General features: G+C 46.4%; 3 protein-coding genes and 1 long non-coding RNA gene across 9 annotated transcripts in view; 1 reads left to right on the top strand and 3 right to left on the bottom strand.

The window, feature by feature from the left end:
• Nucleotides 1–8,179, bottom strand: part of LOC110533195 (broad substrate specificity ATP-binding cassette transporter ABCG2) — an 11,347-nt gene extending 3,168 nt beyond the window's left edge. The window contains exons 1-2 of one of the 2 annotated variants that reach the window (XM_036948695.1): nt 7,889–8,179; nt 4,858–5,031 (exon numbers count right to left, since the gene is read on the bottom strand). In XM_036948695.1, coding sequence (XP_036804590.1) covers nt 4,858–5,030 — 173 coding nt within the window. In that variant the 5' untranslated portion in view covers nt 5,031; nt 7,889–8,179. Of the gene's footprint in view, nt 1–4,857; nt 6,006–7,888 lie in introns of those variants that run through there. The other variant, XM_036948694.1, reaches the window with a different exon arrangement.
• A 205-nt stretch (nt 8,180–8,384) lies between these two features.
• On the bottom strand, nt 8,385–10,875 carry LOC118940222 (fibrinogen alpha chain-like). 5 transcript variants are annotated; one of them, XM_036948700.1, is made up of 3 exons: nt 10,363–10,875; nt 10,243–10,286; nt 8,385–8,745 (listed from the first exon to the last, which is right to left on the bottom strand). In XM_036948700.1, the coding sequence occupies exons 1-3, from the start codon at nt 10,727–10,729 to the stop codon at nt 8,701–8,703; spliced, it is 456 nt and encodes a 151-aa protein (XP_036804595.1). In that variant the 5' UTR covers nt 10,730–10,875; the 3' UTR covers nt 8,385–8,700. The 5 variants fall into 5 exon arrangements, with proteins under 5 accessions (XP_036804595.1, XP_036804598.1, XP_036804596.1 ...); XM_036948703.1 differs by having other exon boundaries at nt 8,387–8,745; nt 10,233–10,286; XM_036948701.1 differs by having other exon boundaries at nt 8,390–8,745; nt 10,265–10,286.
• A 5,342-nt stretch (nt 10,876–16,217) lies between these two features.
• On the top strand, nt 16,218–25,802 carry LOC110534555 (UPF0472 protein C16orf72 homolog). Its single transcript, XM_036948696.1, has 4 exons — nt 16,218–16,704; nt 17,872–17,952; nt 20,771–21,067; nt 24,630–25,802. Exons 1-4 carry the CDS (start codon nt 16,506–16,508, stop codon nt 24,902–24,904), a joined length of 852 nt encoding a protein of 283 aa, XP_036804591.1. The 5' UTR covers nt 16,218–16,505; the 3' UTR covers nt 24,905–25,802.
• Nucleotides 18,697–19,072, bottom strand: LOC118940224. Its single transcript, XR_005036755.1, has 4 exons — nt 18,983–19,072; nt 18,899–18,950; nt 18,815–18,866; nt 18,697–18,746 (listed from the first exon to the last, which is right to left on the bottom strand). It is a non-coding gene; the product is annotated as an uncharacterized LOC118940224 (long non-coding RNA).
• Nucleotides 25,803–27,300: the final 1,498 nt, after the last annotated feature.

Raw genomic sequence — 27,300 nt, 5'->3', positions numbered from 1 at the left:
CATCAGGTCAAGGGGAGTGGTCAACGCCAGATAACATCAGGTCAACACCAGATAACATCAGGTCAACACCAGATAACATCAGGTCAAGGGGAGTGGTCAACACCAGATAACATCAGATCAAGGGGAGTGGTCAACGCCAGATAACATCAGGTCAAGGGGAGTGGTCAACGCCAGATAACATCAGATCAAGGGGCGTGGTCAACGCCAGATAACATCAGGTCAAGGGGAGTGGTCAACGCCAGATAACATCAGATCAAGGGGAGTGGTCAACACCAGATAACATCAGATCAAGGGGAGTGGTCAACGCCAGATAACATCAGGTCAAGGGGAGTGGTCAACGCCAGATAACATCAGATCAAGGGGCGTGGTCAACGCCAGATAACATCAGGTCAAGGGGAGTGGTCAACGCCAGATAACATCAGGTCAAGGGGAGTGGTCAACACCAGATAACATCAGATCAAGGGGCGTGGTCAACGCCAGATAACATCAGGTCAAGGGGAGTGGTCAACGCCAGATAACATCAGGTCAAGGGGAGTGGTCAACACCAGATAACATCAGGTCAACACCAGATAACATCAGGTCAAGGGGAGTGGTCAACGCCAGATAACATCAGGTCAAGGGGAGTGGTCAACGCCAGATAACATCAGGTCAACACCAGATAACATCAGGTCAAGGGGCGTGGTCAACACCAGATAACATCAGGTCAAGGGGAGTGGTCAACGCCAGATAACATCAGGTCAAGGGGAGTGGTCAACACCAGATAACATCAGGTCAAGGGGTGTGGTCAACACCAGATAACATCAGGTCAAGGGGAGTGGTCAACGCCAGATAACATCAGGTCAAGGGGAGTGGTCAACACCAGATAACATCAGGTCAAGGGGAGTGGTCAACACCAGATAACATCAGGTCAAGGGGAGTGGTCAACACCAGATAACATCAGGTCAAGGGGAGTGGTCAACACCAGATAACATCAGGTCAAGGGGAGTGGTCAACACCAGATAACATCAGATCAAGGGGAGTGGTCAACGCCAGATAACATCAGGTCAACACCAGATAACATCAGGTCAAGGGGAGTGGTCAACACCAGATAACATCAGGTCAAGGGGAGTGGTCAACGCCAGATAACATCAGGTCAACACCAGATAACATCAGGTCAAGGGGAGTGGTCAACGCCAGATAACATCAGGTCAAGGGGAGTGGTCAACACCAGATAACATCAGGTCAAGGGAGTGGTCAACGCCAGATAACATCAGGTCAAGGGGAGTGGTCAACACCAGATAACATCAGGTCAAGGGGAGTGGTCAACGCCAGATAACATCAGGTCAAGGGGAGTGGTCAACACCAGATAACATCAGGTCAAGGGGAGTGGTCAACACCAGATAACATCAGGTCAAGGGGAGTGGTCAACGCCAGATAACATCAGGTCAACACCAGATAACATCAGGACAAGGGGAGTGGTCAACACCTGATAACATCAGGTCAAGGGGAGTGGTCAACGCCAGATAACATCAGGTCAACACCAGATAACATCAGGTCAAGGGGAGTGGTCAACACCAGATAACATCAGGTCAAGGGGAGTGGTCAACACCAGATAACATCAGGTCAAGGGGAGTGGTCAACACCTGATAACATCAGGTCAAGGGGAGTGGTCAACGCCAGATAACATCAGGTCAACACCAGATAACATCAGGTCAAGGGGAGTGGTCAACACCAGATAACATCAGGTCAAGGGGAGTGGTCAACACCAGATAACATCAGGTCAAGGGGAGTGGTCAACGCCAGATAACATCAGGTCAAGGGGAGTGGTCAACGCCAGATAACATCAGGTCAAGGGGAGTGGTCAACACCAGATAACATCAGGTCAAGGGGAGTGGTCAACACCAGATAACATCAGGTCAAGGGGAGTGGTCAACGCCAGATAACATCAGGTCAACACCAGATAACATCAGGACAAGGGGAGTGGTCAACACCTGATAACATCAGGTCAAGGGGAGTGGTCAACGCCAGATAACATCAGGTCAACGCCAGATAACATCAGGTCAAGGGGAGTGGTCAACACCAGATAACATCAGGTCAAGGGGAGTGGTCAACACCAGATAACATCAGGTCAAGGGGAGTGGTCAACACCAGATAACATCAGGTCAAGGGGAGTGGTCAACGCCAGATAACATCAGGTCAACACCAGATAACATCAGGTCAAGGGGAGTGGTCAACACCAGATAACATCAGGTCAAGGGGAGTGGTCAACGCCAGATAACATCAGGTCAACACCAGATAACATCAGGTCAAGGGGAGTGGTCAACACCAGATGACATCAGGTCAAGGGGAGTGGTCAACACCAGATAACATCAGGTCAAGGGGAGTGGTCAACACCAGATAACATCAGGTCAAGGGGAGTGGTCAACACCAGATAACATCAGGTCAAGGGGAGTGGTCAACGCCAGATAACATCAGGTCAAGGGGAGTGGTCAACGCCAGATAACATCAGGTCAAGGGGAGTGGTCAACGCCAGATAACATCAGGTCAAGGGGAGTGGTCAACACCAGATAACATCAGGTCAAGGGGAGTGGTCAACACCAGATAACATCAGGTCAAGGGGAGTGGTCAACACCAGATAACATCAGGTCAAGGGGTGTGGTCAACACCAGATAACATCAGGTCAAGGGGCGTGGTCAACACCAGATAACATCAGGTCAAGGGGAGTGGTCAACACCAGATAACATCAGGTCAAGGGGAGTGGTCAATGCCAGATAACATCAGGTCAACACCAGATAACATCAGGTCAAGGGGCGTGGTCAACACCAGATAACATCAGGTCAAGGGGAGTGGTCAACACCAGATAACATCAGGTCAACACCAGATAACATCAGGTCAAGGGGAGAAGAAGGTCTGACTGGACAACAACAATCACTACAACATCACTACAACATCACTACATCATCACTACAACATCACTACAACATCACTACATCCAGTCACTACATCATCAATACATCCAGTCACTACAACATCACTACAACATCACTACATCCAGTCACTACATCATCACTACAACATCACTACAACATCACTACATCATCACTACATCATCAATACATCCAGTCACTACAACATCACTACAACATCACTACATCCAGTCACTACATCATCACTACAACATCACTACAACGTCACTACATCATCAATACATCCAGTCACTACAACATCACTACAACATCACTACATCATCAATACATCCAGTCACTACAACATCACTACAACATCACTACATCATCACTACATCCAGTCACTACAACATCACTACAACATCACTACATCCAGTCACTACATCATCAATACATCCAGTCACTACAACATCACTACATCATCAATACAACATCACTACATCATCACTACAACATCACTACATCATCAATACATCCAGTCACTACAACATCACTACATCATCACTACATCATCACTACAACATCACTACAACATCACTACATCATCACTACAACATCACTACATCATCAATACATCCAGTCACTACATCATCACTACAACATCACTACATCATCACTACAACATCACTACATCAACACTACAACATCACTACAACATCACTACATCCAGTCACTACAACATCACTACATCCAGTCACTACAACATCACTACATCATCAATACATCCAGTCACTACATCATCAATACATCCAGTCACTACAACATCACTACATCATCACTACAACATCACTACAACATCACTACATCCAGTCACTACAACATCACTACATCCAGTCACTACAACATCACTACATCATCAATACATCCAGTCACTACATCATCAATACATCCAGTCACTACAACATCACTACAACATCACTACATCCAGTCACTACAACATCACTACAACATCACTACATCATCACTACAACATCACTACAACATCACTACATCATCACTACAACATCACTACAACATCACTACAACATCACTACAACATCAATACATCCAGTCACTACAACATCACTACATCCAGTCACTACAACATCACTACAACGTCACTACATCATCAATACATCCAGTCACTACAACATCACTACATCATCACTACATCATCACTACAACATCACTACATCATCACTACAACATCACTACATCATCACTACAACATCACTACAACATCACTACATCCAGTCACTACAACATCACTACATCCAGTCACTACAACATCACTACATCATCAATACATCCAGTCACTACATCATCAATACATCCAGTCACTACAACATCACTACAACATCACTACATCATCACTACAACATCACTACATCCAGTCACTACAACATCACTACAACATCACTACGTCATCACTACAACATCACTACAACATCACTACATCCAGTCACTACAACATCACTACAACATCACTACATCATCACTACAACATCACTACATCATCAATACATCCAGTCACTACAACATCACTACATCATCAATACATCCAGTCACTACATCATCAATACATCTAGTCACTACATCCAGTCACTACAACATCACTACATCATCACTACAACATCACTACATCATCACTACATCATCAATACATCCAGTCACTACAACATCACTACATCATCACTACAACATCACTACATCATCAATACATCCAGTCACTACAACATCACTACATCATCAATACATCCAGTCAATATTGTATTGACGTCTCTCACCCCCCCCTACCTGATGTCCCCCCCCACCTACCTGACGTCTCTCACCCCCCCCCCCCCCCCCCCCCCCACCTGATGCCCCCCCCCCCCCCCCCCCCCCCCCCCCCCCCCCCCCCCCCCCCCACACACCACCCGCCTCCCACCCCTACCTGACGTCTCTGAGGATGTGTTTCTCAGGTCCTGTCTTGTGGCAGAGTCCATTGCTCTCCATGACAGAGTAGTGTAGTCTGGAGAAGGAGACGGTTGGACCAGGTACCTGGAACATCACCTCTGGATCATCTGCTGCTGGGCTGCCTGACTCACCATTCTGGGGCTTAGACATCCTCCTCACCGAGAGAGAGGGAAGGAGAGAGACAGAGAGACAGGGAGATAGAGAGAGAGGAGGTAGAGAGAGAGAGAGAGACAGAGAGAGAGAGAGAGAGACAGAGAGAGAGACAGGGAGAGAGAGAGAGAGAGAGAGAGAGAGAGAGACAGACAGACAGACAGACAGACAGACAGACAGACAGACAGAGACAGACAGAGAGAGAGAGAAAGAAGGGAACGGAGAAGAAATGATGTTAGATAGATAAAGAGACAGACAGAGAGAGAGGAGTTGTCTGCTGCAGTAGCTATCTAACCTATGTTCTAACTTCAAGGTAACGTATCCCAGATTGCCCTGCCCAAGCCTCTTTACGCCCCCTGTCAACCAATCACACAGGGGCATGGGTGTGGCCACGCCCTACCAGAGGGCAGGATGTTGAACTTTGAACCTTGGCCTTGACAGCGCAGGGGCATTGATAACAGGAGAGCACGTGCAACAAACACCTGTCTTCACCAATGATGTATATATAAACTCTAGATTGCTGACGCTATGTATTTGCAACTGAGTGGCTTGAAGCGACCGGTCGGCCATATTGGAACTCCCCGGTAGGAGCAGTCCTCCATAGGAATGACTGGAATTACATTTTTCAATGACAGAATTATATACTCAGATACTTAAAAGGAAAATGCTTAAATACTATATATATGTATATTTGTTATTTTAATGTTTATCATAATATAATTTAAAAGTATCCATTAAGGTATCTACAGAATAAACGTGTCAAAAGCGAATGTAGACATTAATAAATTAATTTCTATTAGCTTCCAGTGAAGGAGGAATACCAAGATGGAGGCACGGTGGCTTCACTACAGCACCCCCTATCGGTCATCTAGTGTATTTAGTAGTAACAGAGCCACACAGTAGAGGTGTAGACATTAATAAATGTAGTAACAGAACCCCACAGTAGAGGTGTAGACATTAATAAATGTAGTAGCAGAACCCCACAGTAGAGGTGTAGACATAATAAATGTAGTAACAGAGCCCCACAGTAGAGGTGTAGACATTAATAAATGTAGTAACAGAACCCCACAGTAGAGGTGTAGACATAATAAATGTAGTAACAGAACCCCACAGTAGAGGTGTAGACATAATAAATGTAGTAACAGAACCCCACAGTAGAGGTGTAGACATAATAAATGTAGTAACAGAGCCCCACAGTAGAGGTGTAGACATTAATAAATGTAGTAACAGAACCCCACAGTAGAGGTGTAGACATAATAAATGTAGTAACAGAACCCCACAGTAGAGGTGTAGACATAATAAATGTAGTAACAGAACCCCACAGTAGAGGTGTAGACATTAATACATGTAGTAACAGAACCCCACAGTAGAGGTGTAGACATAATAAATGTAGTAACAGAACCCCACAGTAGAGGTGTAGACATTAATAAATGTAGTAACAGAACCCCACAGTAGAGGTGTAGACATTAATAAATGTAGTAACAGAACCCCACAGTAGAGGTGTAGACATTAATAAATGTAGTAACAGAACCCCACAGTAGAGGTGTAGACATTAATACATGTAGTAACAGAACCCCACAGTAGAGGTGTAGACATAATAAATGTAGTAGCAGAACCCCACAGTAGAGGTGTAGACATAATAAATGTAGTAACAGAACCCCACAGTAGAGGTGTAGACATAATAAATGTAGTAACAGAACCCCACAGTAGAGGTGTAGACATTAATAAATGTAGTAGCAGAACCCCACAGTAGAGGTGTAGACATAATAAATGTAGTAACAGAACCCCACAGTAGAGGTGTAGACATAATAAATGTAGTAACAGAACCCCACAGTAGAGGTGTAGACATAATAAATGTAGTAACAGAACCCCACAGTAGAGGTGTAGACATAATAGATGTAGTAACAGAACCCCACAGTAAAGGAGGAGTAGTACCAAGATGGCTGAGTGGTGGCTTCAACACAGCGCCCCCTGTCAGTCATCTAGTGTATTTAGATGGCTGAGTGGTGGCTTCAACACAGCGCCCCCTGTCAGTCATCTAGTGTATTTAGATGGCTGAGTGGTGGCTTCAACACAGCGCCCCCTGTCAGTCATCTAGTGTATTTAGATGGCTGAGTGGTGGCTCCAACACAGCGCCCCCTGTCAGTCATCTAGTGTATTTAGATGGCTGAGTGGTGGCTTCAACACAGCGCCCCCTGTCAGTCATCTAGTGTATTTAGATGGCTGAGTGGTGGCTTCAACACAGCGCACCCTGTCAGTCATCTAGTGTATTTAGATGGCTGAGTGGTGGCTTCAACACAGCGCCCCCTGTCAGTCATCTAGTGTATTTAGATGGCTGAGTGGTGGCTCCAACACAGCGCCCCCTGTCAGTCATCTAGTGTATTTAGATGGCTGAGTGGTGGCTCCAACACAGCGCACCTTGTCAAAGACACATTTCTCCATGCAAACTCTCATCAACAAGTATCAAGTAACCTAGCAAGTACATATTATAGCCTCTTTTTCTTCTCTCGTGTTAGTAATTGATATTGTGTAATTCCCATGTGTATTTTTGTTTAGTATTTTACAAATGACCTAGCTAACTGCCTTAGTATTTTCACATTACTATAATTTTTGTACATTTACCCTCTGGCTTTTGTATTGAAATAGCTAACGTTAGGTCTCTCCGTCGATCAGACGTATGTTGCTGTGCTATATACCGGGTTGTAACCACTTACTTCGATAAGTACACATGTGCATTTTATAAATAAAATAAAAAATAATAAAAGTAATTTGTGTAACTTTTTTAATGTGGTGACATGCTAGCTACCATTAGCCCACCAGGGAAGGGATATTTATCTAGCTGGTTAATGCTGACTCACCGTTCGTATTGTAATGAAGCAGGTCTCGAACCCTCGACCTTCTAGCCCTTATTAATTAAACCCCAGGGTTCGTTACACTCATCCCTCCATTTTCAAAGAGCGCGTCCTCGCGCTAGCTTGCGAACACTACGTCTTTTTACAGGAACGCGCGCGCGCACACTCTCACCGGCCAAGCACGCGCACTGTCGTGGCTGCAAGGGTCCGATCCCACTTCTGACACCAGTGTAATGAAACAGGCAGGGAAGCAGGACTCGAACCCTCGACCTTTCTTGGCCGAAAGTCCAGCGCGCGCTATAAGCGGCACAGTCGATATCCGCTCTTATAACTCTCCCCCCCCCCCCCCCCCCCCCCCCCCCAGGGACGTTACAGTAGAGAGAGAGAGAGAGAGAGAGAGAGAGAGAGACCCCCCAGGGTCGTTACAGTAGAGAGAGAGAGAGAGAGAGAGACCCCCCAGGGTCGTTACAGTAGAGAGAGAGAGATAAATAAAGCCCTTGAATAAAGCCCTTGAATTGAATTGAATTGAGAGAGACAGTAGATAGAGGGGACGTTGTTCCAGCTGTAGAGCTGCAGTGACACCACTGTTCTGTGTGGAGTCAGACACGCCAGCTTTACGTTAGTCCGGGAACCATGGCAATGACAGTTGGTTAGCTAGCGTGTCGCCACTGTTCTGTGTGGAGTCAGACACGCCAGCTTTACGTTAGTCCGGGAACCATGGCAACGACAGTTGGTTAGCTAGCGTGTCGCCGCTGTTCTGTGTGGAGTCAGACACGCCAGCTTTACGTTAGTCCGGGAACCATGGCAACGACAGTTGGTTAGCTAGCGTGTCGCCGCTTAGAAAAGGTCTGACTGCACGAACGGTAAGCTAATGTTAACTAACTAGCTTAGCTAAATATTGCCTGGTGGGTTAGCTAGTTAGGTACCATGGTTGGCTAGCTAGTTATAGGTACCATGGTTGGCTAGTAAATTAGGTACCTTGGTTGGCTAGTAAGTTAGGTACCTTGGTTGGCTAGTTAGTTAGGTACCTTGGTTGGCTAGTAAGTTAGGTACCTTGGTTGGCTAGTTGGCTACATTAGCTAAGGTTGGCTAGTTAGTTAGGTACCATGGTTGGCTAGTAAGTTAGGTACCTTGGTTGGCTAGTTAGTTATGTACCTTGGTTGGCTAGTAAGTTAGGTACCTTGGTTGGCTAGTAAGTTAGGTACCTTGGTTGGCTAGTTAGTTAGGTACCTTGGTTGGCTAGTTAGTTAGGTACCATGGTTGGCTAGTTAGTTAGGTACCTTGTTTGGCTAGTTGGCTACATTAGCTAAGGTTGGCTAGTTAGTTAGGTACCATTGTTGGCTAGTTAGTTAGCTACCATGGTTGGCTAGTTAGTTAGGTACCTTGGTTGGCTAGCTAGTTAGGTACCATGGTTGGTTGGCTAGTTAGTTAGGTACCTTGGTTGGCTAGTTAGTTAGGTACCATGGTTGGTTGGCTAGTTAGTTAGGTACCTTGGTTGGCTAGTTAGTTAGGTACCTTGGTTGGCTAGTTAGTTAGGTACCATGGTTGGTTGGCTAGTTAGTTAGGTACCTTGGTTGTCTAGTTAGTTAGGTACCATGGTTGGTTGGCTAGTTAGTTAGGTACCATGGTTGGTTGGCTAGTTAGTTAGGTACCTTGGTTGGCTGGTTACTTAGGTACCTTGGTTGGCTAGTTAGTTAGGTACCATGGTTGGCTAGTTAGTTAGGTACCATGGTTGGTTGGCTAGTTAGTTAGGTACCTTGGTTGGCTAGTTAGTTAGGTACCTTGGTTACTTTAACGATGTTACTTTAGTTGGCTGCTTGTATGTAATATAAATTATTCTGGGAGTCTAGTGTGTGTAATATAAATTATTCTGGGAGTCTAGTGTGTGTAATATAAATTATTCTGGGAGTCTAGTGTGTGTAATATAAATTATTCTGGGAGTCTAGTGTGTGTAATATGAATTATTATAGGAGTCTAGTGTGTGTAATATAAATTATTCTGGGAGTCTAGTGTGTGTAATATGAATTATTATAGGAGTCTAGTGTGTGTAATATAAATTATTCTGGGAGTCTAGTGTGTGTAATATAAATTATTCTGGGAGTCTAGTGTGTGTAATATAAATTATTCTGGGAGTCTAGTGTGTGTAATATAAATTATTCTGGGAGTCTAGTGTGTGTAATATAAATTATTCTGGGAGTCTAGTGTGTGTAATATAAATTATTCTGGGAGCCTAGTGTGTGTAATATACATTATTCTGGGAGCCTAGTGTGTGTAATATACATTATTCTGGGAGTCTAGTGTGTGTAATATAAATTATTTACAGTTCACTGTTGTAAAACCTATTTACAAGATATTTACAGATGTTCACTGTTGGGATCCCAGACCATCCAGGATCCCAGACCATCTGGTGAGGGGCACCCAGGATTCCAAACCGTTCGGTGAGGGGCACCCAGGATCCCAGACTGTCTGGTGAGGGGCACCCAGGATCCCAGACCGTCTGGTGAGGGGCACCCAGGATCCCAGACCGTTCGGTGAGGGGCACCCAGGATCCCAGACCGTCTGGTGAGGGGCACCCAGGATCCCAGACCGTCTGGTGAGGGGCACCCAGGATCCCAGACTGTCCGGTGAGGGGCACCCAGGACCCCAGACCGTCTGGTGAGGGGCACCCAGGATCCCAGACCGTCCGGTGAGGCACCCAGACCGTCTGGTGAGGGGCACCCAGGATCCCAGACCGTCCGGTGAGGCACCCAGACTGTCTGGTGAGGGGCACCCAGGATCCCAGACCGTCTGGTGAGGGGCACCCAGGATCCCAGACCCTGTGACCACAAAGCCCTGACTCTTGCACATCCATCCCTGTAGCCATTTTGAATTCCTTGATGCCCCTCCCTCTTTGTCATCTGTCCCCCACTTTATAGACAGTTTTTGTCCCCATAAACTTTTAATTAATAACTTGGGATTTTAACACTTGACATAGCAATCATAATAGTGGGAAGGAGCCTAAAGATCCAGACTGTGTGAGGGCGTGTACCACTCAGAATAAATAAATACTGTGCCTTTTGAAGATTTTGTCTCTTGTCATGAAAACTATACTGAACAGAAAATATGTAAAGTGTTGGTCCAATGTTTCATGAGCTGAAAAAAAATAATATTCCAGAAATGTTCCATATTTCTCTAAACAAAATTGTGCACAAATTTGTTTCCATCACCTGTTAGTGAGTATTTCTCCTTTATCAAGATAATCCATCCACCTGACAGGTGTGGTATATCAATAAACTGATTAAACAGCATGATCATTACACAGGTGCACCTTCCGCTGGGGACAATAACAGCATGATCATTACACAGGTGCACCTTCCGCTGGGGACAATAACAGCATGATCATTACACAGGTGCACCTTCCGCTGGGGACAATAACATCATGATCATTACACAGGTGCACCTTCCGCTGGGGACAATAACAGCATGATCATTACACAGGTGCACCTTCCGCTGGGGACAATAACATCATGATCATTACACAGGTGCACCTTCCGCTGGGGACAATAACAGCATGATCATTACACAGGTGCACCTTCCGCTGGGGACAATAACAGCATGATCATTACACAGGTGCACCTTCCGCTGGGGACAACATCATGATCATTACACAGGTGCACCTTCCGCTGGGGACAATAACATCATGATCATTACACAGGTGCACCTTCCGCTGGGGACAATAACAGCATGATCATTACACAGGTGCACCTTCCGCTGGGGACAATAACAGCATGATCATTACACAGGTGCACCTTCCGCTGGGGACAATAACATCATGATCATTACACAGGTGCACCTTCCGCTGGGGACAATAACAGCATGATCATTACACAGGTGCACCTTCCGCTGGGGACAATAACAGCATGATCATTACACAGGTGCACCTTCCGCTGGGGACAACATCATGATCATTACACAGGTGCACCTTCCGCTGGGGACAATAACAGCATGATCATTACACAGGTGCACCTTCCGCTGGGGACAATAACAGCATGACCATTACACAGGTGCACCTTCCGCTGGGGACAATAACAGGTCACTCTAAAATGTGCATTTTTGTCACACATCACAAATGCCACTGATGTCTCATGTTTTGGAGGGAGCGTGCAATTGGCATGCTGACTGCAGGAATGTCCACCAGAGCTGTTGCATGAGATTTTAATGTTCAATTCTCTACCATAAGCCGCCTCCCATGTTGTTTTAGATCATTTGGCGTTACCTCCAACCGGACAGAAAACCACAGACCACGTGTAACCATGCCAGCCCAGGATCTCCACATCCGGCCTCTTCACCTGCAGGATTGTCTGAGACCAGCCACCCGAACAGCTGATGATACTTGGGGTGGCAGGGTAGCCTAGTGGTTAGAGCATTGGACTAGTAACCGAAAGTTCAAATCCCCGAGCTGACAAGGTACAAATCTGTCGTTCTGCCCCTGAACAGGCAGTTAACCCAACTAGGCCGTCATTGAAAATAAGAATTTGTTCTTAACTGACTTGCCTAGTTAAATAAAGGTAAAAAAATCAATTTAAAAAATTCTGATTGGTTCGGCCTGGCTCCCCAGTGGGTAGGCTCATCCATGGCTGGGAGGGCATGCCCAGTCATGTTAAATCCATAGATTAGGGCCTAATATTATTTGTTTCAATTGACTGATTTCCTTAAAACTCAGTCAAATCTGGAAATTGTTGCATGTTGCGTTTTATACAATGTCAGTCGTTTTTAAAAAAATGAATTCTCATCCACGACAACCTTGTTGAGTTAGAGTTATCACTCATCTAAGGCTGGTATCCGGGGTAACCTGGTTAATGATGATACAATTGACAAAGTGTCTCTTTCCTTGTAGAATGTTGACAGCTGTATAGAACACATTGTATTGCTAAGATGCTCAAACTGAACTCAATAGCTACAGTCACCGAACACAGAATAAACTGTATCCCTCACGCTGGCCCAGACCAAACCAGTAAGTTACCCCTCACAATAGCTGCACTTCTCCACATGGACAGATTTCTAGTGGTCTTCTCTACATGGCCAGACTGATACTGGTCTTCTCCACATGGCCAGACTTCTACTCTGGTCTTCTCCACATGGCCAGACTGGTCTTCTCCACATGGCCAGACTTCTACTGGTCTCCACATGGCCAGACTGATAGTGGTCTTCTCTACATGGCCAGACTGATAGTGGCCTTCTCCACATGGCCAGACTGATAGTGGTCTTCTCCCCTTTTCAAGGCTCTTATGCTCATCCTTGATCAAATCGATGAGGTCTGAAGTAGACGCCCAAGTCAACATACTGTACAAACAGTTATCTAGGCTAAGGAATACAACGTTGTGTTTTCATCTACTGCTCTGCTAACTAGCTAGCTAAAGTCTAAAACGCTTAGACTATGGGATGGATGCATTAATTTACCCTTTCATACAGTTGTTATGCTAACTAGCTAAAGTCTAATACACTTAGACTATGAGATGGATGCATTAATGTACCCTTTCATACAGTTAAAATGCTAACTAGCTAGCTAAAGTCTAAAACACTTAGACTATGGGATGGATGCATTAATTTACCCTTTCATACAGTTGTTATGCTAACTAGCTAGCTAAAGTCTATAACGCTTAGACTATGGGATGGATGCATTAATTTACCCTTTCATACAGTTGTTATGCTAACTAGCTAAAGTCTATAACACGTAGACTATGGGATGGATGCATTAATTTACCCTTTCATACAGTTGTTATGCTAACTAGCTAAAGTGTGGTCAGTGTCTGAGATTGAACAGTAGTAGATGTTTGACCTCTGTCATTGCCAACAAAGGGTATATAACAAAGTATTGAGATAAACTTTTGTTATTGACCAAATACTTATTTTCCACCATAATTTGCAAATAAATTCATTAAAAATCCTACAATGTGATTTTCTGGATTTATTTTCTTCTCATTTTGTCTGTCATAGTTGAAGTGTACCTATGATGAAAATTACAGGCCTCTCTCATCTTTTTAAGTGGGAGAACTTGCACAATTGGTGGCTGACTAAATACTTTTTTGCCCCACTGTACATATATATATATATATATATATATATATATATATATATATATATATATATATACATATATATATATATATTTATATATATATATATATACGTATTTATATACATATATATATATATATATATATACATGCTAAGAGTGCAAAGCTGTCGTCAAGGCAAAGGATGGCGACTTTGAAGAATCTAAATTATAAAATGTATTTTGATTTGTTTCAACACTTTTTTTGGTTACTAAATGTAAAAAAATTGTAAAAAATAAAGAAAAACCTTTGAATCATTAGGTGTGACCAAACTTTTGACTGGTACTTTATATATATATATATACTCTGAGTTCCTGATGACTATTTCCATTATGGCGGGGTGGCAGGTAGCCTAGTGGTTAGAGCAGGTAGACTAGTGGTTAGAGCAGGTAGACTAGTGGTTAGAGCAGGTAGACTAGTGGTTAGAGCAGGTAGCCTAGTGGTTAGAGCAGGTAGACTAGTGGTTAGAGCAGGTAGACTAGTGGTTAGAGCAGGTAGACTAGTGGTTAGAGCAGGTAGACTAGTGGTTAGAGCAGGTAGACTAGTGGTTAGAGCAGGTAGACTAGTGGTTAGAGCAGGTAGACTAGTGGTTAGAGCAGGTAGACTAGTGGTTAGAGCAGGTAGCCTAGTGGTTAGAGCAGGTAGACTAGTGGTTAGAGCAGGTAGCCTAGTGGTTAGAGCAGGTAGACTAGTGGTTAGAGCAGGTAGACTAGTGGTTAGAGCAGGTAGACTAGTGGTTAGAGCAGGTAGACTAGTGGTTAGAGCAGGTAGACTAGTGGTTAGAGCAGGTAGCCTAGTGGTTAGAGCAGGTAGACTAGTGGTTAGAGCAGGTAGCCTAGTGGTTAGAGCAGGTAGACTAGTGGTTAGAGCAGGTAGACTAGTGGTTAGAGCAGGTAGACTAGTGGTTAGAGCAGGTAGACTAGTGGTTAGAGCAGGTAGACTAGTGGTTAGAGCAGGTAGCCTAGTGGTTAGAGCAGGTAGACTAGTGGTTAGAGCAGGTAGACTAGTGGTTAGAGCAGGTAGACTAGTGGTTAGAGCAGGTAGCCTAGTGGTTAGAGCAGGTAGACTAGTGGTTAGAGCAGGTAGCCTAGTGGTTAGAGCAGGTAGACTAGTGGTTAGAGCAGGTAGCCTAGTGGTTAGAGCAGGTAGACTAGTGGTTAGAGCAGGTAGACTAGTGGTTAGAGCAGGTAGACTAGTGGTTAGAGCAGGTAGCCTAGTGGTTAGAGCAGGTAGCCTAGTGGTTAGAGCAGGTAGACTAGTGGTTAGAGCAGGTAGCCTAGTGGTTAGAGCAGGTAGACTAGTGGTTAGAGCAGGTAGCCTAGTGGTTAGAGCAGGTAGCCTAGTGGTTAGAGCAGGTAGACTAGTGGTTAGAGCAGGTAGCCTAGTGGTTAGAGCAGGTAGCCTAGTGGTTAGAGCAGGTAGCCTAGTGGTTAGAGTGTTGGGCCAGTAACCGAAAGGTTACTAGATTGAATCCCCGAGCTGACAAGGTAAAAATCTGTCATTCTGCCCCTGAACAGAGCAGTTCCTAGGCTGTCTTTTTAAATAAGAATTTGTTCTTAACTGACTTGCCTAGTTAAATTTTAAAAATCTATAAAAAATGGCCATTTTAACCAGATTTGACCCTTGAAACCCCTTTTTAAAATTGCCTTAAAAATCTAAATGTCAGCTGTTATCTGGCCTAACTTTATGGATCTAACATTATTGTTTGATCTAGCATGGATGACGAGCTGTAACAAGCAAACAAAAAAATAAATCACTTTGTCCAGGTTGGCTGGTCTACTAAAGGGGGTCATTTATTTTTTTTATTTTTTAATTATTGGGCTACTTTCTGACTGTAGGCCAGAATTTGAGGCTAAATAATATAGTTTGTAAACTTCCAGCCGCGCGGATAGTATTCCTAGATCTTTGGTACGTCCCTACACTAAACCCTAACAAACCTGAGCATAACCTTAACCGTGTTAAACGTCAACTTGCATGGGGGGTAAGGCCATCCATCCACAAGGAACCTGATAACACGGCTCCCTCTGGACAGACACCGTTTGACAGTCAAAGGAGAAGGGGGGGGGCGGGATCAACATTGTTGTTCTATGACGTATCTCTTCCCTTTTACATCCAATGAAGACTTGGGAATAATTCGCAGGACCACGCCCTAAGCAACCACTGCAGGCCAATCGTTTTTAAGCATGGTGAGAAAAAAGGCGGGGTTTCAGTTAACAAGCATGTTGACATGTGTGTTTTTTTTTTAAAGAGATTCTCTCAGTCGACGTCTCCTTCAGTTTGTTTAGTACCGGGGCGACCAGCGTTTAGACACCCGATGTTTTCACAATGCGGATCTAACTTCAACAACAGCTGGGCTTTTTAAAATTATTATTTTTTTTACCGTTTCCACGGCTAGTTACCAATCTATCCGATTAGTATTCACATCTATAAGGAAGTTTAAAAAAAAAACGGGAGGGGAGGGAGGGTGGGGGGGGTACCCACATATAATAAACCGTAACGTAATAGACGCTTAATTGCGATTTATTATTATGGAGGAGAAGAAGGAGAAGGAGGGCGAAGCGGAGATCCAGGAGCACGGTCCCGAACATTGGTTCTCCAAATGGGAGCGGCAGTGTTTGGCCGAAGCGGAGCGACAGGAGCCGAGCGACGACGAGTCGGAGCAAAGTCAGCAAAAACTATGGCATCTTTTCCAAAATTCAGCCACTGCGGTCGCACAGCTATACAAAGGTCCGGAATAATACTTCATTAACAACTAGTATTAGCTCATTAAGATAGCTGACACTTAGCATTACAAAAAAAAGCTATCAGATAGACTCGAGTGGCAAGGCAAACAAAGGACATTAAGGCGATCTAGTTTGCTGTTTTGTTTGGCAACCATTTTAGACCCTACTTGTAGTCCTATTCGTTTTATATATTAGCTACATTTCTAACTAACATTGTCTAAGAATAATGTACAGATTGTCATTTTTAAACCCCCCCTGATGAGTTATCTAGTTGTCAGGTCCAGGAACAGTACTGTAGCTGTAGCTCGGGAACTAACTAAAGATATCATAGATATACAACGTTTAATATATTTTGACCTCTCTACATCGTTCAAGTGATTTGATTTGCATTACTTTGTTTAATCATTTCATTTTTGTTTTTATTAATGTCGAGTTTTGACAATTTTTTTTGTCTCGAGTTAACTTTGCAGTCCGACCGTAACGCAGAACAAAATGGCGAAGCGCAGGGAGGAGTTGTGTTGAAAATAACTATTTTATTATTATCATTATTATTAACCACCACCAAGCTGTTTCTGTTTTTGTCTGACCCTCGGTCCTCTTGGCACATTCACAACACTTGACCATTCACCTTGTCTGGTCAATCAATTTAAAAGCGACGTGGTGAATTATTATAACGCTGATCAATGCGTTACTAGGACAAAATGGCGATTGGGTTATGACTAATGTTATTTATCCGACTTAGTGTATAATTGTTATTCTACCAGTTTATCACAATATTGAGGGTGTATTCTACATCCACGTCTCTAGTGAAACAACCACAATGCCGTGATAACTAGATTAGTTTTGCCCGTTTTTTGGCCCAAGCCGGTGTTCCGCTAACTAGATAACTGTCGCCTGGTTTCTTTGCCTTAGGTTTGGTCTTAAGGCATATAAACACAGTGAAGTCAGACTGATGCAGCTCAGTCAGACAAAATGGCGTTGCTTAGCCAAGTTGAAGGGTCAAAGTAGAGAAAGTTGTCTATTCAAAGTTATACGGGCCTGGGAAAAAAAAAGTCGCAGTCTTTGCCAGACGATGTCGTATGTTAGACACAAGCATGGAATTAATGGCATGTATTGGTTTTGTGAATGTCAAGTTGCTCCGGTTGTTAACATTTTGTGTGTGTGTTTTCAGACAGAGTTTGTCAACAGCAGGGTCTGTCTCTCTGGGTTCCCTTCCAGAACGCAGCTACTGCCGTCACCAACCTATACAAAGGTAACTAAACGCCGAGTTTAACTTGTTGTATTGGGCGTTTTTGTCTTGTGGCTGTGTGACACACTGTTGAGTTGTCTGTGTTTTTACCGGGCTAGGGTTTCCCTGGGGGGGACACTCGGATGAACGACCACACAGTCTACCACCCTAACTCCTCTCTTCCCTAGCCACACAGCCATACTCCGTGCTGTAGCTAGACCACCAGGGTCCTGTTCACTGAGGAGGAAATGGAAGAGAACGTTCCGATGTGGGGAACCTGTCCAATAGAAAACGCTCGTTTTTGTTTTCCGTTGCAAAATGCTTTCTACGTTGTGTACTGCTAAATACAACCCTGTATGTGTGAGGAGGAGGGGGGGGGGGGTTCTATTGAGCTCAGTTTCAATGCTATTACCACAGTAAGTCATTATGGAAACGTCTTGGAGACTAATGCTACCTGCTATTACCACAGTAAGTCATTATGGAAACGTCTTGGAGACTAATGCTACCTGCTATTACCACAGTAAGTCATTATGGAAACGTCTTGGAGACTAATGCTACCTGCTATTAGTACAGTAAGTCATTATGTAAACGTCTTGGAGACTAATGCTACCTGCTATTACCACAGTAAGTCATTATGGAAACGTCTTGGAGACTAATGCTACCTGCTATTACCACAGTAAGTCATTATGGAAACGTCTTGGAGACTAATGCTACCTGTTATTACCACAGTAAGTCATTATGTAAATATCTTGGAGACTAATGCTACCTGCTATTACCACAGTAAGTCATTATGGAAACGTCTTGGAGACTAATGCTACCTGTTATTACCACAGTAAGTCATTATGTAAATGTCTTGGAGACTAATGCTACCTATTACTAATGCTACCTGCTATTACCACAGTAAGTCATTATGGAAACGTCTTGGAGACTAATGCTACCTGCTATTAATTCTACCTGCTATTAATTCTACCTGCTATTACCACAGTAAGTCATTATGGAAACGTCTTGGAGACTAATGCTACCTATTACTAATGCTACCTGCTATTAATTCTACCTGCTATTAATTCTACCTGCTATTACCACAGTAAGTCATTATGTAAACGTCTTGGAGACTAATGCTACCTGCTATTACCACAGTAAGTCATTATGTAAACGTCTTGGAGACTAATGCTACCTGTTATTACCACAGTAAGTCATTATGGTAACGTCTTGGAGACTAATGCTACCTGCTATTACCACAGTAAGTCATTATGGAAACGTCTTGGAGACTAATGCTACCTGCTATTACCACAGTAAGTCATTATGGAAACGTCTTGGAGACTAATGCTACCTATTACTAATGCTACCTGCTATTAATTCTACCTGCTATTAATTCTACCTGCTATTACCACAGTAAGTCATTATGGAAACGTCTTGGAGACTAATGCTACCTGCTATTACCACAGTAAGTCATTATGGAAACGTCTTGGAGACTAATGCTACCTGTTATTACCACAGTAAGTCATTATGGAAACGTCTTGGAGACTAATGCTACCTGCTATTACCACAGTAAGTCATTTGCTACTAATGCTACCTGCTATTAATTCTACCTGCTATTAATTCTACCTGCTATTAGCACAGTAAGTCATTATGTAAACGTCTTGGAGGCTAATGCTATGGACACTGCTTCTGACTGACTGGTCTGCTATGGACACTGCTACTGACTGACTGGTCTGCTATGGACACTGCTCCTGACTGACTGGTCTGCTATGGACACTGCTCCTGACTGACTGGTCTGCTATGGACACTGCTCCTGACTGACTGGTCTGCTATGGACACTGCTACTGACTGACTGGTCTGCTATGGACACTGCTACTGACTGACTGGTCTGCTATGGACACTGCTCCTGACTGACTGGTCTGCTATGGACACTGCTTCTGACTGACTGGTCTGCTATGGACACTGCTACTGACTGACTGGTCTGCTATGGACACTGCTACTCACTGACTGGTCTGCTATGGACACTGCTACTGACTGACTGGTCTGCTATGGACACTGCTCCTGACTGACTGGTCTGCTATGGACACTGCTCCTGACTGACTGGTCTGCTATGGACACTGCTACTGACTGACTGGTCTGCTATGGACACTGCTCCTGACTGACTGGTCTGCTATGGACACTGCTTCTGACTGACTGGTCTGCTATGGACACTGCTTCTGACTGACTGGTCTGCTATGGACACTGCTTCTGACTGACTGGTCTGCTATGGACACTGCTTCTGACTGACTGGTCTGCTATGGACACTGCTTCTGACTTACTGGTCTGCTATGGACACTGCTTCTGACTGACTGGTCTGCTATGGACACTGCTACTGACTGACTGGTCTGCTATGGACACTGCTACTGACTGACTGGTCTGCTATGGACACTGCTTCTGACTGACTGGTCTGCTATGGACACTGCTTCTGACTTACTGGTCTGCTATGGACACTGCTACTGACTGACTGGTCTGCTATGGACACTGCTTCTGACTGACTGGTCTGCTATGGACACTGCTTCTGACTTACTGGTCTGCTATGGACACTGCTTCTGACTGACTGGTCTGCTATGGACACTGCTACTGACTGACTGGTCTGCTATGGACACTGCTACAGAAGCAGTGTCCATAGCAGACCAGTCAGTCAGAAGCAGTGTCCATAGCAGACCAGTCAGTCAGTCGCAGTGTCCATAGCAGACCAGTCAGTCAGTAGCAGTGTCCAATGAGTTGGGGGTCCAGCGGGCCTACCAGCGTCGTAACAAAGACATGAAACCTGCCCCCAATCCAACCTTTCACCCTCTCTCTCCCTCTCTCCCCCCCCTCACAGAGTCACTAGAGTCCCACCAGCGGAGCTATGAGTTGGGGGTCCAGCGGGCGTACCAGCGTCGTAACAAAGACATGCTGGCCTGGGTGAAGAAGAGGAGGAGAAACATCAGGAGGGAGGACCTCATCAGCTTTTTGTGTGGCAAGGCCCCGCCCCCACGCAACCCCCGTCGCGACGCACAGACACCCAAACACGGCCACGCCCTCTCTGTGATGTCACCCGGCAGGCCGCCATCCACGGAGAGCGGGTCGTCTGTCGAGGCGGACCTGCAGCCCTTCAGAGAGGCCATCGCACTGCACGGTGAGACAGACACACACACTGCACAGTGAGACAGACACACACACTGCACGGTGAGACAGACACACACACTGCACGGTGAGACAGACACACACACTGCACGGTGAGACAGACACACACACTGCACAGTGAGACAGACACACACACTGCACAGTGAGACAGACACACACACTGCACAGTGAGACAGACACACACACTGCACAGTGAGACAGACACACACACTGCACAGTGAGACAGACACACACACTGCACAGTGAGACAGACACACACACTGCACAGTGAGACAGACACACACACTGCACAGTGAGACAGACACACACACTGCACAGTGAGACAGACACACACACTGCACAGTGAGACAGACACACACACTGCACAGTGAGACAGACACACACACTGCACAGTGAGACAGACACACACACTGCACAGTGAGACAGACACACACACTGCACAGTGAGACAGACACACACACTGCACAGTGAGACAGACACACACACTGCACAGTGAGACAGACACACACACTGCACAGTGAGACAGACACACACACTGCACAGTGAGACAGACACACACACTGCACAGTGAGACAGACACACACACTGCACGGTGAGACAGACACACACACTGCACGGTGAGACAGACACACACACTGCACGGTGAGACAGACACACACACTGCACGGTGAGACAGACACACACACTGCACGGTGAGACAGACACACACACTGCACGGTGAGACAGACACACACACTGCACGGTGAGACAGACACACACACTGCACGGTGAGACAGACACACACACTGCACGGTGAGACAGACACACACGCTGCACGGTGAGACAGACAGACACACACGCTGCACGGTGAGACAGACAGACACACACGCTGCACGGTGAGACAGACAGACACACACGCTGCACGGTGAGACAGACAGACACACACGCTGCACGGTGAGACAGACAGACACACACGCTGCACGGTGAGACAGACAGACACACACGCTGCACGGTGAGACAGACAGACACACACGCTGCACGGTGAGACAGACAGACACACACGCTGCACGGTGAGACAGACAGACACACACGCTGCACGGTGAGACAGACAGACACACACGCTGCACGGTGAGACAGACAGACACACACGCTGCACGGTGAGACAGACAGACACACACGCTGCACGGTGAGACAGACAGACACACACGCTGCACGGTGAGACAGACAGACACACACGCTGCACGGTGAGACAGACAGACACACACGCTGCACGGTGAGACAGACAGACACACACGCTGCACGGTGAGACAGACAGACAGACACGCTGCACGGTGAGACAGACAGACACACACACTGCACGGTGAGACAGACAGACAGACAGACAGACACACACACTGCACGGTGACACAGACACACACACACTGCACGGTGAGACAGACAGACACACACACTGCACGGTGAGACAGACACACACACACTGCACGGTGAGACAGACACACACACACTGCACGGTGAGACAGACAGACACACACACTGCACGGTGAGACAGACAGACACACACACTGCACGGTGAGACAGACAGACAGACAGACACACACACTGCACGGTGAGACAGACAGACAGACACGCTGCACGGTGAGACAGACAGACACACACACTGCACGGTGAGACAGACAGACACACACACTGCACGGTGAGACAGACAGACAGACAGACAGACACACACACTGCACGGTGAGACAGACAGACACACTGCACGGTGAGACAGACAGACACACTGCACGGTGAGACAGACAGACACACTGCACGGTGAGACAGACAGACACACTGCACGGTGAGACAGACAGACACACTGCACGGTGAGACAGACAGACACACTGCACGGTGAGACAGACAGACAGACACATACACTGCACGGTGAGACAGACAGACACACACGCTGCACGGTGAGACAGACAGACACACACACACTGCACGGTGAGACAGGCAGACAGACACGCACACACACTGCACGGTGAGACAGACAGACACACACACTGCACGGTGAGACAGACAGACAGACAGACACACACACTGCACGGTGAGACAGACAGACAGACACGCTGCACGGTGAGACAGACAGACACACACACACTGCACGGTGAGACAGGCAGACAGACAGACACGCTGCACGGTGAGACAGACAGACACACACACTGCACGGTGAGACAGACAGACAGACAGACACACACACTGCACGGTGAGACAGACAGACAGACACGCTGCACGGTGAGACAGACAGACACACGCTGCACGGTGAGACAGACAGACAGACACGCTGCACGGTGAGACAGACAGACAGACAGACACACACACTGCACGGTGAGACAGACACACACGCTGCACGGTGAGACAGACAGACAGACAGACACACTGCACGGTGAGACAGACACACACGCTGCACGGTGAGACAGACAGACAGACAGACAGACAGACACGCTGCACGGTGAGACAGACAGACAGACAGACACACTGCACGGTGAGACAGACAGACACACACACACACTGCACGGTGAGACAGGCAGACAGACAGACACGCTGCACGGTGAGACAGACACACACACACTGCACGGTGAGACAGACAGACAGACAGACACACTGCACGGTGAGACAGACACACACACACTGCACGGTGAGACAGACAGACACACACTGCACGGTGAGACAGACAGACTACGTTGAGACAGACACACACACACACTGCACGGTGAGACAGACACACACACACACTGCACGGTGAGACAGACAGACAGACAGACACACACACTGCACGGTGAGACAGACAGACAGACACACACACTGCACGGTGAGACAGACAGACAGACACACACACTGCACGGTGAGACAGACAGACACGCACACTGCACAGTTAGGCGGCTGAACCTCTGCAATAGTCAGGAACAGGCCCTTACGAGGCCTCTCTCAACTCCTCCCACCACAGTCCATATCGTTCATGGAACCAGGGCTGTATTGATGCATCATTCAAACGACCGCATAGCCAGCTAGCTACCTAGCCAAACACTGACTGACTGGCCATTAGCCCAGCTAGCTACCTAGCCAAACACTGACTGACTGACTGGCCATTAGCCCAGCTAGCTACCTAGCCAAACACTGACTGACTGGCCATTAGTCCAGCTAGCTACCTAGCCAAACACTGACTGACTGGCCATTAGCCCAGCTAGCTACCTAGCCAAACACTGACTGACTGGCCATTAGCCCAGCTAGCTACCTAGCCAAACACTGACTGACTGGCCATTAGCCCAGCTATCTACCTAGCCAAACACTGACTGACTGGCCATTAGCCCAGCTAGCTACCTAGCCAAACACTGACTGACTGGCCATTAGCCCAGCTAGCTACCTAGCCAAACACTGACTGACTGGCCATTAGCCCAGCTAGCTACCTAGCCAAACACTGACTGACTGACTGGCCATTAGCCCAGCTAGCTACCTAGCCAAACACTGACTGACTGGCCATGTGAGTGTCACTGTCACACCTGTATACTAATATTATTAATATTGTTGTAATCCCCCTCCAGGCCTGAGTGGGGCGATGGCCAGTATATCCGTTCGTTCCGGTGCCCCTGGCTCTCCGACGCACCTAACACGCGACAGCCCCGTCACTCCGCAGCCGGGACGTAACCGTAGGAACGGTCTCCACGACGTCGACCTGAACACCTTCATCGCCGAGGAGATGGCGCTCCATTTGGAGAACGCCGCGGCAACCGCTGCAGCCAATAGGAAGAGGGCGTCTGCCCAGTGCAGTGACGTCATCACAGACTCGCCCACCCACAAACGCAACCGGATGCTCTGAGTGTCCCCGGATATCACACACACACATCGACGACACACACACACACACACACGCTCAAGGCACGTTTCTCACACACACACAAATTACACACGCCACGCACACTAGATATTTCTACTTTGCTGTCGCGGCCCGAGCTGATTGGATGATGACTCGTCCACCAGGCCGGCCAATCAAACCCTCCCAACCTGGCACCTCCCCCTCTGTTGCTTTAAAAAAAAAAAAAGAGAGAGAAATGTAAATGATTAAAAAGCCACTTATCCCCTCCTCCTCCGCCATCTCTCCTTCCTGTGTTCCCTCCTTTCCTCGTGGTTGGCATGACAACGACTTGGAATGATCGCACAAACGGACTGGTAGCTCACCAGCAGCCTGTCTAGACCACTGGGATGAAACTGTTGGCCATGTGTTTTGAGTGGTGGGACAGACCTGCCCCCCCCTTGTTACTAGAGGTGTGTTGGGGTCCTGAGGCCTAGAAGCCTTCCTGTATAGTAGTCCCTCACCTCTCAAGCGACTGTGGCTCTAGTCTCCCTCCTCTCGATGCGTGTGTGTTGGACAGAACTGCCACTAAGTGTGTGTGACTTGTCTTTGCCTTTTGAGGAAGCTGCTATCTCTGGCACAGCGGGAAGTTCTGGGGTGTGTGTGTCTGCCAGCACGTGTGTGTGTGTGTGTGTGTGTGTGTGTTCGTTGAGCACAATCCTGACTGGATTCATGTGCGTTTGTGTTTTGTTTTATAAAGCCTCCACCCCAATAGCTCTTCCCTGTCTCCTCTCTCTAACCTTTAACCCCAAGTCCTCTTATCTACAGTGTATATACATTATGACAACTAGGTTCTGCTGTTGTATGATGCAGACATACATGTGGTACATATTGTAAAAAATAAATAAAATAATGTAAAAAAAAACCATTGAATTGTTTAAAATGTAAAATAATGATTCTGGCATTAAACAAACCAAGCTTTTAACTATGAACGGTTTTTCAATGTTTTCTCTTTACTGTTGAGACCAGGCTAGTATTAATTGTGGTCTGCTAGCCCGGGGATAGTACTGTTGAGACCAGGCTAGTATTAATTGTGGTCTACTAGCCTGGCTGGCCAGTGCTGTTGAGACCAGGCTAGTATTAATTGTGGTCTACTAGCCCGGGGATAGTACTGTTGAGACCAGGCTAGTATTAATTGTGGTCTACTAGCCTGGCTGGCCAGTGCTGTTGAGACCAGGCTAGTATTAATTGTGGTCTACTAGCCTGGGGATAGTACTGTTGAGACCAGGCTAGTATTAATTGTGGTCTGCTAGCCCGGGGATAGTACTGTTGAGACCAGGCTAGTATTAATTGTGGTCTGCTAGCCCGGGGATAGTACTGTTTAGACCAGGCTAGTATTAATTGTGGTCTACTAGCCCGGGGATAGTACTGTTGAGACCAGGCTAGTATTAATTGTGGTCTGCTAGCCCGGGGATAGTACTGTTGAGACCAGGCTAGTATTAATTGTGGTCTACTAGCCCGGGGATAGTACTGTTGAGACCAGGCTAGTATTAATTGTGGTCTACTAGCCTGGGGATAGTACTGTTTAGACCAGGCTAGTATTAATTGTGGTCTACTAGCCTGGCTGGCCAGTGCTGTTGAGACCAGGCTAGTATTAATTGTGGTCTACTAGCCTGGGGATAGTACTGTTTAGACCAGGCTAGTATTAATTGCGTCTACTAGCCCGGGGATAGTACTGTTTAGACCAGGCTAGTATTAATTGTGGTCTACTAGCCTGGGGATAGTACTGTTGAGACCAGGCTAGTATTAATTGTGGTCTACTAGCCTGGGGATAGTGCTGTTGAGACCAGGCTAGTATTAATTGTTGTCTACTAGCCTGGGGATAGTACTGTTGAGACCAGGCTAGTATTAATTGTGGTCTACTAGCCTGGGGATAGTGCTGTTGAGACCAGGCTAGTATTAATTGTGGTCTGCTAGCCTGGGGATAGTACTGTTTAGACCAGGCTAGCATTAATTGTGGTCTGCTAGCCTGGGGATAGTGCTGTTGAGACCAGGCTAGTATTAATTGTGGTCTACTAGCCTGGGGATAGTGCTGTTGAGACCAGGCTAGTATTAATTGTGGTCTACTAGCCTGGGGATAGTACTGTTGAGACCAGGCTAGTATTAATTGTGGTCTACTAGCCTGGCTGGCCAGTGCTGTTGAGATCAGGCTAGTATTAATTGTGGTCTACTAGCCTGGCTGGCCAGTGCTGTTTAGACCAGGCTAGTTGGCCAGCCTAGTGTTAATTGTGGTCTACTAGCCTGGCTGGCCAGTGCTGTTGAGACCAGTCTAGTATTAATTGTGGTCTACTAGCCTGGGGATAGTACTGTTTAGACCAGGCTAGTATTAATTGTGGTCTACTAGCCTGGGGATAGTACTGTTG

Source organism: Oncorhynchus mykiss, chromosome 17 (assembly GCF_013265735.2).
Source record: "Oncorhynchus mykiss isolate Arlee chromosome 17, USDA_OmykA_1.1, whole genome shotgun sequence".
NCBI lineage: Eukaryota > Metazoa > Chordata > Actinopteri > Salmoniformes > Salmonidae > Oncorhynchus > Oncorhynchus mykiss.
The sequence above is the reverse complement of the archived record's forward strand: the minus strand, read 5'-3'. Positions and strand labels throughout refer to the sequence as shown.

Excerpts from the sequence above, each read along its gene's own strand:
- LOC118940222 (XM_036948700.1), bottom strand. The coding sequence starts at position 10,729 with ATGTGCAAGAGTCAGGGCTTTGTGGTCACAGGGTCTGGGATCCTGGGT. Across the intron at positions 10,287-10,362 it reads CAGACGGTCTGGGATCCTGG|ATGGTCTGGGATCCTGGATG; the intron begins GTGCCCCTCACC and ends GCCCCTCACCAG. Across the intron at positions 8,746-10,242 it reads GGGATCCCAACAGTGAACAT|CGTTCGTGCAGTCAGACCTT; the intron begins CTGTAAATATCT and ends ACATTAGCTTAC.
- LOC110534555 (XM_036948696.1), top strand. The coding sequence starts at position 16,506 with ATGGAGGAGAAGAAGGAGAAGGAGGGCGAAGCGGAGATCCAGGAGCAC. Across the intron at positions 16,705-17,871 it reads GGTCGCACAGCTATACAAAG|ACAGAGTTTGTCAACAGCAG; the intron begins GTCCGGAATAAT and ends GTGTGTTTTCAG. Across the intron at positions 17,953-20,770 it reads CGTCACCAACCTATACAAAG|AGTCACTAGAGTCCCACCAG; the intron begins GTAACTAAACGC and ends CCCCCCTCACAG.